The sequence below is a fragment of the Terrapene carolina genome, unplaced genomic scaffold (genome assembly GCF_002925995.2).
Source record: "Terrapene carolina triunguis isolate 2854851 unplaced genomic scaffold, T_m_triunguis-2.0 Scaffold21, whole genome shotgun sequence".
NCBI lineage: Eukaryota > Metazoa > Chordata > Testudines > Emydidae > Terrapene > Terrapene triunguis.
In genome coordinates this window covers 25,980,655-25,993,728 of record NW_020664372.1, presented here as the reverse complement: position 1 = coordinate 25,993,728, position 13,074 = coordinate 25,980,655, and the positions used below count along the sequence as shown (strand labels likewise).

Below are 13,074 nucleotides of genomic sequence, written 5' to 3'. Positions count from 1 at the left end.
CCAGGACACACCACACGATCCATTGTCAACAGCCAAGCTCTAAGATATAACCACATTTGCTCCAATCCCTCAGACAGAGACAAGCACCTACAAGATCTCTATCAACCATTCTTAAAACTACAATACCCACCTGCTGAAGTGAAAAAACAGATTGACAGAGCCAGACGAATACCCAGAAGTCACCTCCTACAAGACAGGCCCAACAAAGAAAATAACAGAACACCACTACCTGTCACCTTCAGCCCCCAACTAAAACCTCTCCAGCGCATCATCGAAGATCTACAACCTATCCTGAAAGATGATCCCTCACTCTCTCAGATCTTGGGAGACAGACCTGTCCTCGCTTACAGACAACCCCCCAACCTAAAGCAAATACTCACCAGCAACCACACATCACTGAACAAAAACACTGACCCAGGAACCTATCCTTGTAACAAAGCCCGATGCCAACTCTGTCCACATATCTATTCAAGTGACATCATCATAGGACCTAATCACATCAGCCATACCATCGGGGCTCGTTCACCTGCACATCTACCAATGTGATATATGCCATCATGTGCCAGCAATGCCCCTCTGCCATGTACATTGGCCAAACCAGACAGTCTCTAAGCAAAAGAATTAATGGACACAAATCTGACATCAGGAATCATAATACTCAAAAACCAGTGGGAGAACACTTTAACCTGTCTGGTCATTCAATGACAGACCTGCGGGTGGCTATTTTACAACAGAAAAACTTCAAAAACAGACTCCGAGAGACTGCTGAGCTGGAATTGATATGCAAACTAGATACAATCAATTTAGGATTGAATAAGGACTGGGAATGGCTGAGCCATTACAAACATTGAATCTATCTCCCCTTGTAAGTATTCTCACACTTCTTATCAAACTGTCTGTACTGGGCTATCTTATCACTTCAAAAGTTTTTTTCTCTTACTTAATTGGCCTCTCAGAGTTGGTAAGACAACTCCCACCTGGTGTGTCTGTGTGTGTGTCTGTGTGTGTGTCTGTGTGTGTGTCCTCAATATATGTTCCATTCTATATGCATGCGAAGAAGTGGGCTGTAGCCCACGAAAGCTTATGCTCTAATAAATTTGTTAGTCTCTAAGGTGCCAGAAGTACTCCTGTTCTTTTTATGTACAAACGAGAGTTTCTCGAGCTGGAAAACCAGTAAAGCAAAAGACTTTGTTCAGAAAATAAGTGATACTTGATAGAGCAGTGAAAATTGTTGACTAAGCAGTATAGGTTTTTTGATTGTCATTTTTTAAACACAAACACCCTGACGTTGGATTCCAACCTGCTCCCACTGAAGATAATGAGAGTTTTACCATTAACATCAGACCAGACGCCTCCGTGGCAAAGGATTCAGTTAAGTTCTCATCTTCTATGTGGACCACAGCACTTGAAGGGGAGAGAGACTTTGCCAGAGGGTTTTAAAGGCATTTGCTGACAGAGGAATAGCGAGACTCAGGAATCTTGGGTTCCATTTGAGGCTCTGGATGGGAATGTGCTCTAGCAGGCACGGATTCATCTGTGCATTTTCCCAAGCTTTGCTCCTTCTTCACCTTTCCCTCCAACCTGTCCCAAGTTGTGCGTCTTCCCCAATCCTGGTTCCTTGTCCCAAGACAATTCTGCATTTTACTCCTCCTCCACAAACTGCCTGGTCCCAGTAGGGGAAGCTCTGAGACACAAGCTCCTTGTTGTCAGGTCTGCTGCCCAGACCCAACATGGCCAGAGCAGATGGAAACTGCAATTGCAGGGTAAGCCCTGCTCAGCCCCACCCTGGAACAGGTACAGGACAAACAGAATCTTTGGGAAATTTAGCCACAAAATCTCTAATAAAACATGTGAGAAGTGTAATTTTTCAGAGGCACATAACTTGGCCAAATTTTCACAGGGATGGAAAAGGCACATCCTCTACCAAATTTCAAGCCTCCATTCCAAAGCATGGGGTGCTAGTGCTTCTCAAAGAACATCTTTTCTATTCCTGTCTTTTTCTAATATGGGCAACAATGTGTTTTTCTCTAGCCTCATTCTAAAAAATGGCTAAACCATTTTGGTTGAAGTTTAAAAAAAAAAAAAAAAAAAATGCAGCTTGGGGCAAACACGCAGCATAGGGAAATTTTAGCCCATGTGATTGAAGTTTTGCAAAATGATAAGTAAGGCTCAGTGTTTGTCACGGAGGTCATGGATGCCGTGACTTTCCAGGACCTCCGTGACTTCTGCAGCAGCCCCATGCAGCTGGCTCAGGTGCCCTGGCTGCTGCTGGGGCAGTCTTGTCCCGCCCCCCCATCCCAGCAGGAGTTTGGGTGTGGAGGGGTGGGGGGGGGATCAGGGCTTGGGGTTGGGATGCAGGGCAGTGCTTACCTGGAGGGGGGATGCCCTAGCTCCACATGCTGTCTCTGCCGGCAGCCAGGCACTGCCCCCACAGCTCCCATTGGCTGCGGTTCTGGGGCTTGAGGCAGAGCAGAGGCAGCACGTGGAGCTAGGGTCGCTGCTTCCCAGGAGCTGGGTAGGGAGCCTACCCCAACCCCACCAACCCCCCTCCCCAGCACCTGCACCATCCCCCCGGGCTGTGCCCCTCTCCCCAGCACCATCCCCCCAGTTTTAGTCAGGGGTATTTTTAGTAAAAATCATGGATAGGTCACGGGCCGTGAATTTTTGTCTACTGCCTGTGACCTGTCCATGACTAAAAATATCCATGACTATGACTAAAACTTAGCCTTAGTTATAAGCAGCTGAAAACAGAGGCTTATAATGGGAAGCGTGGGGCAAGCTTAACAGGTGGTGCTACCTGCCTGCTTGCTAATACCTGCTAGAGAGAACTTTTGATACAGACTTTTTGACGTAAAGTGGACGCTTCAGGTTTGTATTAAAAACACACACACACACACACAAACACACACGCCATACGCTCTTGATTTGCCCTAAGCTACAGAACAACTAATCTGATGTAATAGAATTATTCTAAAACACTATTCTGTTCATTCATATATATATATATATATATATGCATGCAAGGACTGCATAAATGGCTTAGCTAAAACAAAATTATGATAATAGAAAGCAATCAGTCATTATAAAAAGATACAATTATTTCTTAAATAGATAAGAAAATTAAGGTTGGAAATTTTTCTCAATGGCATTTACCTAGTAAACATACAACTTCCAAAGAATATTTATTCTACCTCAAAAAAACCCTCTGTGTTGAAGTCTAGAAACAAACAATAAAGAGATGTGTCACAGCCATTTTATTCATGTGTCATATTCCTCTGTATGCTGCCTATTTTCTTACTCAAGTTATTTTGTAGTTGGTTAGAAATGAGGCAAGAAATTCACAAAAGAAAGTTAGTTTTCAATGGCATTTTTTTGATCATTGTTCAAAATATGAACAATATGAACCAAGATTTGGCTGACAGCCGAGAAAGACGGGGAGGGGGGAGGGAGGGGGCTGAAAGCTGCCCAAGCGGCTGTGAGAAACTACACAGACCTTGCACCTGCAGGACAGCAAAACCAGCAGAGAGGAAAACAAAGCCCAGGGCCGCAAAGGCAAAAAACACAGACGAGACAACAAGAGTAGGAGCCAGCCAGGCATCCATGAAGCTAAGATGTTTTGGGAAAGGGAAAGAGACCGTAGCAAGCATGTTTGGACTGGGACAAGGAGCACCAGGAACAGAAGGCTCTGGACGAAAAAGCCCAGGACTTAAAACCCTCCTAAGAGCTGGAGCAATTTGGAGAACGCAGCAGATTCTTGGACGCCCTGGTCCCAGGACAGCACTCCCATCCGCCTTCCCCTTCTTTTCTTCTGACGTTACACCCAGACCTAGCCAAGTCTGGGTAGTGCGTGTGGGAGTATGAAAGTGGGTTAGGGCCTGGGGACATTAATGCTTTCTTTCTTCCCCTGAGTGACGTGGGAATGGTCCCAGCATTCTGTGCTGTTATTTTATTTTATCAATAAAGCTTTAAAATTCAGATACGTGGTGTCATCTCCTCCCAAAAAAGACCCTGTGGCCCCAGCCTGATCAACTGTGGGCCCAGGCAGATTGGTAACAAAAATCTGTCACATCCCCTTTAACATCATGTTCCTACATGTGTTTAAGCCAGATAAAACAGGTCAATTATAGTAACACACACACAAAATTTCCATCAGTGATGCAAATATACCCAGTTATGATTTAGTAATTTTTTCTTGTAGTGCCACAAACCCAATCAGAATTAGAGTCCCATTGTGCTAGACACTATAAAAAGACAGACTCCCCCCCAATACCCCCTAAAGAGCTTTAAAAAATAGCATTTCACAAATAAGTCTTACTCATAATACTCCCATTGAAATCTGGGAGTACTGCCTGTTTGAAAGACACAAATTTTAGATAAATTTGTATTTTTAATTTTCCTTACCAGCCCATGTAGCTCCTTGAGGAACTTCAATGAAGTGTCTTCGGATTTGACCAGGCTTAAAATGCACATCAGTATATGAAAGGTCATAGTGTGAAGATTCATCTATTCTGTGAATATAAGTTTAAAGTTTAATAACTTTAAAAGTGAATAATCTTTTTAGAAATCTTAAAAATGCAGCTAGTGGGTTTAAAATCCCCATGGCTCAAATACGGATAGGACCATGGGACATTTGTCACTTTGGATCATGATGCCCCTTGCTTGCACATCTGCTTATTTCAAAGGGAACCTGTGTTCAATAACAATGAGCTTCACTATTATTGCATGCAAAGTACATCTTTATGACCAGAGTCTCTTCAGAGCCCATCAGCACTGGTCATAGCAATTCATGACAGCTAGTTTTTGTCAGACATGAGCTCATCCCATTTCCAACAGGAGCTAGACACACCATGTTAACAGGCAACATTGGCTTTAGGATTTTGATGACTCATGGTGTTCCATCAATACACTATAAATCAGCTTGTGACTCATCACTACCTAGTCTTTATGCAGTACCACTGAGTGAGGACAATGGCATTACATTTACATTAACACAGCTTCTCTCTCTCTCTGTGGCCATCTCTGTATTCAGGATGGGGGCAATTTGCACTATTCCTTCTGGCAGAGGATTTATATTGGCTTGGATATTGAGACATCTGAAACCAGAACTGCCTGAAAGACCCAAGAAAGCAGCTAGGACAATACATCATACTCAGGTATTTATGTAGACATGCACGGGAGTAAAAAAGAAAAAAAAAAAGTAAATGTTCACTGACCTTGCTGGTATAATAAGAGTTATTGGAACTCTGAACAAAGGGCCTGCATTAGGAGCTGCTATATCATAACCACACACCTGACAAATTAATCAAGATGTTATTTAAGTAGTTACACAGCATCATGTCCTAAAGCAATTTAAAATGATGTAATATGACCTGGGTGAGCTTCTATAGATTGGCTGTGGAGTATTTTGATTCTATATCATTATTGCTCAATGAACTTAGAGGGGCTACAGGTTGAAGAGGCTTTAATCACTGCCACGTCAGAAAAACATTTAAAGTACCACCAGTTTAAGAATACTTTTAAAAAAAAATTCAACTTTTAAAAATGTTTTTAACTAGTACATTCAGAATCCCATAATTTTTCATATGTTTCTGCACTGACACAATCACATATGACAAGTTTAGTTACTTGGTTAGGTAGGGACTAATTGCAGCTTAGACCTCTTCCTACACCGCTGTCTTGTGTTCACTCTCAATTCTGCACCCTCCAACACTTATATTTCCATTATTGCTCTCCACATCTTTATTTTTTGTGCACACAATTCATCAACATTGCTTAAGTCCCAGCCTTAAATATCAGCGTGGCTGAAACCATACTACCTCCAGACCCTTTCTGCACTGCTACTGCAGTGCAATCAGAGATCTTAGTTTTTTTTTATAATTGTTCTAAAAATCTGAAATGCTTTTTTTCCTAACAAGAAAAGTTATTTTTGTTGTTGCACCAACATTTGGGGATTCCAGCTGCAATGCAATGGAGAAGTTTTAGTGCTATTCTAAGTTTTGGACTCTTGGGGGATATTAAACTATTTTAAAAAGGATCTATGGGGCAAAAATGAAGGAGAGAACAGAGAAGGCAAGAGAATAGCAGAACATCTGAATTGAAAACAGCCTCCCCATTTAATTCAATAAGACACACTTCAAACTCCAGTCTCCACTATCCTTCTCCACATACAGGGAAGTATTAGCCACACAGGGCACGTCTACATTGGAATAAAAAAAAAACCTGGGGCATGGCCACGGCTGGCCCAGACCACCTGACTTGGGCTCTAGCTGCGGGTCTAAATATTGCTGTGCAGACATTTGTGCTGGGCATACTCTGGGACCCCTTCTGCCCCTGGAACATCTACACAGCAATTTCACAGCCCTGCAGCCTGAGTCAGCTGACCAGACCAGCTGCGGGTGTTTAATTGCTGTGTAGACATACCCACAGAGGTTCAGATATTTCAAGAAGAGATAAAAATGTTTAATTTTATTTTAAAAATCTAAGAAAAAACATTTAAGTGATAAATATTTAGAGTTAAGGCACACTGAACAGCTATGGTAAGTCTCTTGTAGTAATAAACTGGAAAAATGAGTTGAAATGTTAAAAAAAATCTACGCTTATTAGTCTGCAAAAAATGTAATTGCTTTCTGTCAGGATTACAAAATTTTGCAGAAATAGGGGGCAAGGTAAAGAACACGGTTTACTTTTTTCTTACATGAAGCCACAAGTTTTTCCTGTTTTAAATAAACTAATTGTGCAACAGCATTTGCTACCCAGTACAGGAGAAAGTAAAATAAATTAAAAGCTTTGGATGCTATAATCTACTAGAAAAATGATTTCTAAAAGTTAAATGAAAATGACCACAGGAAAGGGAGACAGCAAATACTTTTGTTTATAAATAGAAGTACTTTCATACCTCTGTGTAGTGTAGTCCTTCTCTCAGACCACGTGGGTCCACACGTACATTTATATGCCTACATTGGTTCATGAGCTCTAAATGACTGGGACACTGAACCCATGCCGCATTTGAAGTTAAAGCTAAATGAAGTTGAAGAGAGATTCTTTCGGTGTTTTCTGAAACAAGATGCAATTTTTAAACCTTTAATACAATAATCCAAACAAAATGTTTAGGTGCCATTGTAACAAAAAAATTAATATTCCCACTAATGTGTACATGCCCTACTATTACCGGTGGGAACCCACTCCTTGAAACTTTTAAGGAAGCTGCTTTTATTGTTAAAAGTGCCACTGAACACGATCTTTCAAAAACAAAAAAGGTGTTTTACTGGATAATAGGATGCACTCCCTCAGACAAAAATGGTTACCATTTCTCTTGGATAGGCAGCACCATCACCATGAGTGAATTCTGGTGCTCTAAGCTGGAAACCCTTCTTCCTACCCACCCTCAATGAAATTCTCATAACCATTAAGTAAAATAGTGACATGCAATTTTTTTTTTAAATGACTCCACCCATGATCATCTGAGGCTGTCTCTCTATTTGGAGCTGGGGCTGTGATACCCAGCTCTCACTGAGCTAGCATGCAAACAGTAATAGTGTAGCCAAAGAAGCAACGGCAGCACAGGCTAGTCGCCCCAATTACATACCCATGGGATCCAGTCAGGTTTGTACTTGGCACAGCTAGCCCATGCCACCACTGACCATGCTACTACGACCCCATTATTTTTAGCATGCTACCTCGATGAGAGCTAGTGCAAATATGTCTAATCAAGCTGGGAATGACACCCCTAGCTCCCAGGGCAGACCTCGCCTAAATGCAGAAATAGGAGTTTTCCTTCCCCACTCCCCTTTTTCAGGTCCTCCACTGCAGTGCAAAATCAATGCATTCACCATGCTGTGACATCAGCTCTAACATAACTAAGGCTAAGATTTTGTCACACATTTTTAGTAAAAGTCACAGACAGGTCACAGGCAATAAAGAAAAATTCATGAACGTCCGTGACCTATTCGTGACTTTTACTAAAAGTATGTATGGCATAATGGGGAACTCCCGGGGCACCCCCCTCCACCCACTGTGGCTGGGAGCTCAGAGTCCTCAGCCACCACAGGTGGCGGGGGGGGACGACACTGCAGCTCCCAGGCGCTATGGGCTCAAGTCAGAGGTCTCTGGAAGTCACAGATGCTGTGACAAAAATTCACAGCCCTAAACATAACTGTATCAGAACTAAAAGATCAAGGTAACAGAACTATTCAATATTTAAGAATTGTACTATATCCAAATTTGTATGAAATAAGTTTTGAAAACATTGATACTCAAACTTCTGAAAGGAACACTTCCCACTGACAGGTTTCAAACAGGACCTTCAGTGAGTAACAGAACAACGCGAGGAAGAAGAATGCTTCCTTATAATCACTACTAGATGCAACATGTTGAGCATTTATCTTAGAAATTTGCCAAATTAAAAATATTGGCCTTTATTTTGCTAAACTGTGGTTTATACCTATATCTTGGAAACAGTCCTCTATGAAGCAGAGAAGGATAAAATAAGAAAGTCCCAATGGTAAACAATCTCGCCGTGGCTCAGCAAGCCAGTCCCTCTTTTGGATGCAGTTATCTATGCTCCAGAATCTAGAGGCTTGTCTATTGTAGAAAAGTTACATGAGGTTTAACAAAATTAACGTTAAAGCTTGTATTGGTGAATTACTGAATTAAACTAAAGCAATTTAAGCAAGGGTTAAACTGGTTTTCATAGATTTAAGAACCTCTGTAAATCATCTAGTCCCACCTCCTGCAAAACAGACCTTAGGACTTCCCTGAATTCGTTTCAGTTTGAAGCAGAAAAACATCCAATCCTGATTAAAAGTTGCCAGTGATGGACTTGCCCCACCCCTTGGTTAAGTTGTTTCAATGGTTAATTAGCCCCCACTGGGCTTCAGCTTTGGCCGGCCCCCACCCGGGGCAGTGGGGCTCGGACTCTCCCCCCCCGGCCAGGGTGGCAGGGCTCAGGCTTTGGTCCCGCCTCCTGCGGTGGTGTAGTAACTTTTGTTGTCAGAAAGGGCTCGCAGTGCAATGAAGTTTGAGAACCCCTGCTAATCATTCTCATGGCTTTTCTCTAAACCCTCTCCAATTTTTCAGCATCCTTCTTGAAGTATATACATGACAGAACTGGAGACAGTGTTCCAACAGCAGTCACACTACTGCCAAACAGCCAAAAATCACTTCCTACTCCTAGTCAATATTCCCATTTATATATCTAAGGATTGCCTTAGCTCTTTTCATCAAAGCATTGCTCATGCTCAGCTGATTATTTACTGTGACCACCAAGTCTTTTTCAGAGTCACTGCTTCGCAGGACAGAGTCCCTCACCCTGTAAATATAGTCTATATTCTTTGTTCCTAAATATATGACCTTACATTTGGCCATATTAAAACACATATCAACTGCCCAGTTTACCAAGCAATCCAGATTGCTCTGTATTAGTGACCCATCCTCTTCATTATTTACCATCCCCCAGTCTTCTAGAGGAGAGCCTCCTCTTGTGAGACTTAGGCAACAAAATATACAGATAAATAGTAAGGAATCTGAAAGCAGCTCAAAGTGTGACAGTAACATACAGGACTCTTGAGCGTACAAGCCAAACAACTTGTACCAAATTAAGGGAGGCAACTGTTCCAGGTATAAATGCCCACACAGAACCAAATTCAGAATAGTGTGCTTTATTCTGGGAAACCAATTTTAAAAGGCACCCAAATGAGCCAATCAAGGTGATTTAGTAAGTGTTTTCCTTCTAGTTTCAAGGGTAAATTACAAAGTAAAAAAGAGCAACAAAGCTTCTTTAGAGATTAACGGAGGCAAATTAGAAGACTAAATATATTTACTCTTACAAAAGCCATGTCTCAGGGTATAAAACTACACTCTGTAAAACAACAAACTATGTACTGATATGGACGACTCCCCCTAATACAGAGAAGACGCTTGGCTGGGCACAATCGAGAGATGATGAAGGGCAAGATATATACCTCCTGAATCCAGACTTCAAAAGATCCAAGTATTGAATCATGACTTACGTGCACTACGGCACACACCAATACTAAAATCCCAAGGCTACCCTAACTTAACTATACACAAGCGTTAAGAGAAAAAGCTAGAAATCTGATTTAAAAAAACTTTTTAAAAAGGACTTCTGCAACTACTGATCACAGAAAAAGAACTGATGGAAGTGCAAGTCCTTTATATATAACTTCGACCCTGAAAGTTTGTGGCCACAAGAGGCCATATCCAGGAATTAGTTATTTCTCAACTAAGCGCTTTCACATTTGAAAAAGTATACATTCCCATAGAGGGCTACATAAGACGCAAAAATTGAAGTTTTAAATTCACACAGATTATTCAAGTTAGAGGAAATTTTAAAATGGTTTTGAATATTTTCCCCACGTTCTTTTAAAACACTTGGTATTTTTCATTTCAAATTTCTCCAAAATAAAGAAAGACACGCTTGAGTTAAAAACATGAAGGACTTCACCCTCCAAATGAAACTGTGAAAAAGCAGAGACTAAAACCAAGGATTTAGAATGGAAAAGCCATCTTGATTCAGCTGTGTTATCATGGAAAAACCACCTTGATTCAAACTATTAAAACTATAATTAAGAGTAGCAGCTTTTTTTTATAATACAGATACATGACATAACTCACTACATCATATATTTTTCATTTAAACATATAGTGTTACCTAATTGTGTGATCTTTAGACCCAAGTCCTCATTGAATTTAAACAACATTCCTAAACATGTTTATATAACCAGCTTCTTCCCTACCTGTATTCTCAGGAAAAACAGGTTCTATGCCAACCCCTCGGTCAGAAGGTGCAGCTATCTGGACAGGATCTCTGAGGTAGATTCCACGGTTGTTTCCAACAGTAATAGTAAAACCTATGTTGCTTGTGAATGATGAATTTTGAATGAGGTAGTCATAGGCTTTATCAACCTATTGAGAAAAGACAGTGTTCCAATATACTCATTTAACCCTACAGTAGTCACAATAGAAAATACCCAACTTCTAGATGAAGTTTTTAGAAAGCATAGCCACTAATGGTAGGGAAACAAAAGGGTTTGGCATTTGAATTGCAATGGTTATACCTTATTTCCTATGCCAGCAGACATAGCGAGTACTGCAGTGCTCTAAAACAGCCTACAGTGGCTATGCACAACATTGCAAGAGGGAGCTGCATTCAAGATGCCTTGACAAGGTGTCCTGGCTGGAGGTTGGGCATATTACGTAGAACGGAGGAGAAAGAATTCACTTTCTCCAATGAGGAAAAAATAGTCTAAAGATGTGGGGCAAAATTTTCAAAAAAACCCAAAAACAAAAAAACAAAAACAAACAAAAAAAACAACAAGTACCATTTTCAAAAGTGACTTAGGAGCTTAAGTTTCAGTGATTTCCAGTAAGACTTAGAAGCCTAAATATAACCATTAGGACTCACCTGCTGATCCCCTGTGTTGCACTACCGTTAGTTCCTATGCTTTGTGAAACACCGTATGCTATGCTTAGGAGCCCAAGTCTTGCTGAAAGCCAATGACTCTGGGATTATTGAAAATTTTACCTGTAATTAGTTTTCAGATAGGCACTATAGCAGGGATCGGCAGCCTTTGGCACGCGGCTCACCAGGATAAGCACCCTGGCAGGCCGGGCCAGTTTGTTTACCTGCTGCATCTGCAGGTTCGGCCGATCGCGGCTCCCACTGGCCACAGTTTGCCGCTCCAGGCCAATGGAGCTGCGGGAAGCGACGCGGGCCAAGAGATGGTGTTATGGACACTGCGGTCACTATTGTCTTAACATATTTCAAATTTTTTTTGTTTTGTGTTTTATTTTGCCATTAAAAAAAAAAAATATTGGTGAAGTGGGCTCCAATGAAACTCCTTGCTTGGAAAAACAAACAAAAGAAATAAACAACCAGGAAGCAGCAGATTCAGCATAAACCCACAAGCTAATTGTTAGGATGAAAAAAGTGATATTTTCATTCAATGCTTTTGTTATCATACCTAATGAAGTCATTCTACTTAAATACACAAAGTAATCTGAACAGTTAACAGCTATCTGAGTATATAATCTGTTTTACTGTAAGAACTTCTTTAGAGCCAGTTTCCTATTTGTGTGGGTTATTGCACAGCAAAGAGAAAAAGCGATTCAGAAAGAAAAGTGTGATTATAATGGACTTGTGTAGCACTTGCAACTACTTAGTGACCAGATTTCAAGTTGACAATATTCCTTTAAAGTTGATGATTTGCATAATTTTTGCATCTATGCTGTTAAGTACCTGAATAATACCATGTCCTTGTGCAAACACTTCTATATTTTCAGCCTTCACTGCAGTATTTTCTAAAGCTCTTCTGACAGAGTGAACAGTGTAATGAACATCATTAGCTTTGAGTCCTGAAATTACAGTGTTATTGATAAAACATTAAAGAACATGAAGATTCAAATTATTAACTCTTATTAAATGTAAGAGACATAGGTTGCTTCAGTAATACTATTGGATTTCAATTTATAAAATAGTGCAATAATGAAAAGACAAAAATTTCTCTCTAACAAAGACAGTCAATATTCATTACCTGACAGTACTAAAGCAATGCCTCCACATGCATTAGGTGAAGACATAGATGTGCCATTCATGAGCTGTGTTCCTCGTAAAGTCCAGTTAGGAACAGAAGCAATAGCTCCTCCTGGAGCACTGATACTCACTCCAAGGGCTCCATCGGTACTAAAAAGTTATGATACGATTACTGAAATCCAAATATTTGTTTATACAACCAGCCATTTCACATTAAAGCTATCATACTATTGTATTTAATCATACAAGTATTTCAGTGTTCAGCTGCATTCTTTTTTGAACCCTGTTATAGTCTTGGCCTTCACAGCATCCTCTGGCTAAGAGTTCCACAGGTTGACTGTGCGTTGTGTGAAGAAATACTTTCTTTTGTTTGTTTTAAACCTGCCGCCTATTAATTTAATTTGGTGACCCCTAGTTCATGTGTTATGAGAAGGAGTAAACAACACTTCCTTATTTACTTTCTCCACACCAGTCATGATTTTATAGACCTCAATCATATCCCCCCTTAGCTGTCTCTTTTCCAA

The 13,074-nt window shown here is 40.8% G+C and overlaps 1 protein-coding gene across 4 annotated transcripts in view; it reads right to left on the bottom strand.

The window, feature by feature from the left end:
• TPP2 (tripeptidyl peptidase 2) overlaps window positions 1-13,074 on the bottom strand; it is a 75,505-nt gene that overhangs the window by 37,842 nt on the left and 24,589 nt on the right. For all 4 annotated transcript variants that reach the window (XM_024194171.2, XM_024194172.2, XM_029914398.1 and 1 more), the window contains exons 11-16: window positions 12,552-12,700; window positions 12,257-12,372; window positions 10,755-10,923; window positions 6,896-7,053; window positions 5,214-5,290; window positions 4,402-4,508 (exon numbers count right to left, since the gene is read on the bottom strand). In XM_024194171.2, coding sequence (XP_024049939.1) covers window positions 4,402-4,508; window positions 5,214-5,290; window positions 6,896-7,053; window positions 10,755-10,923; window positions 12,257-12,372; window positions 12,552-12,700 — 776 coding nt within the window. The remainder of the gene's footprint in view (window positions 1-4,401; window positions 4,509-5,213; window positions 5,291-6,895; window positions 7,054-10,754; window positions 10,924-12,256; window positions 12,373-12,551; window positions 12,701-13,074) is intronic.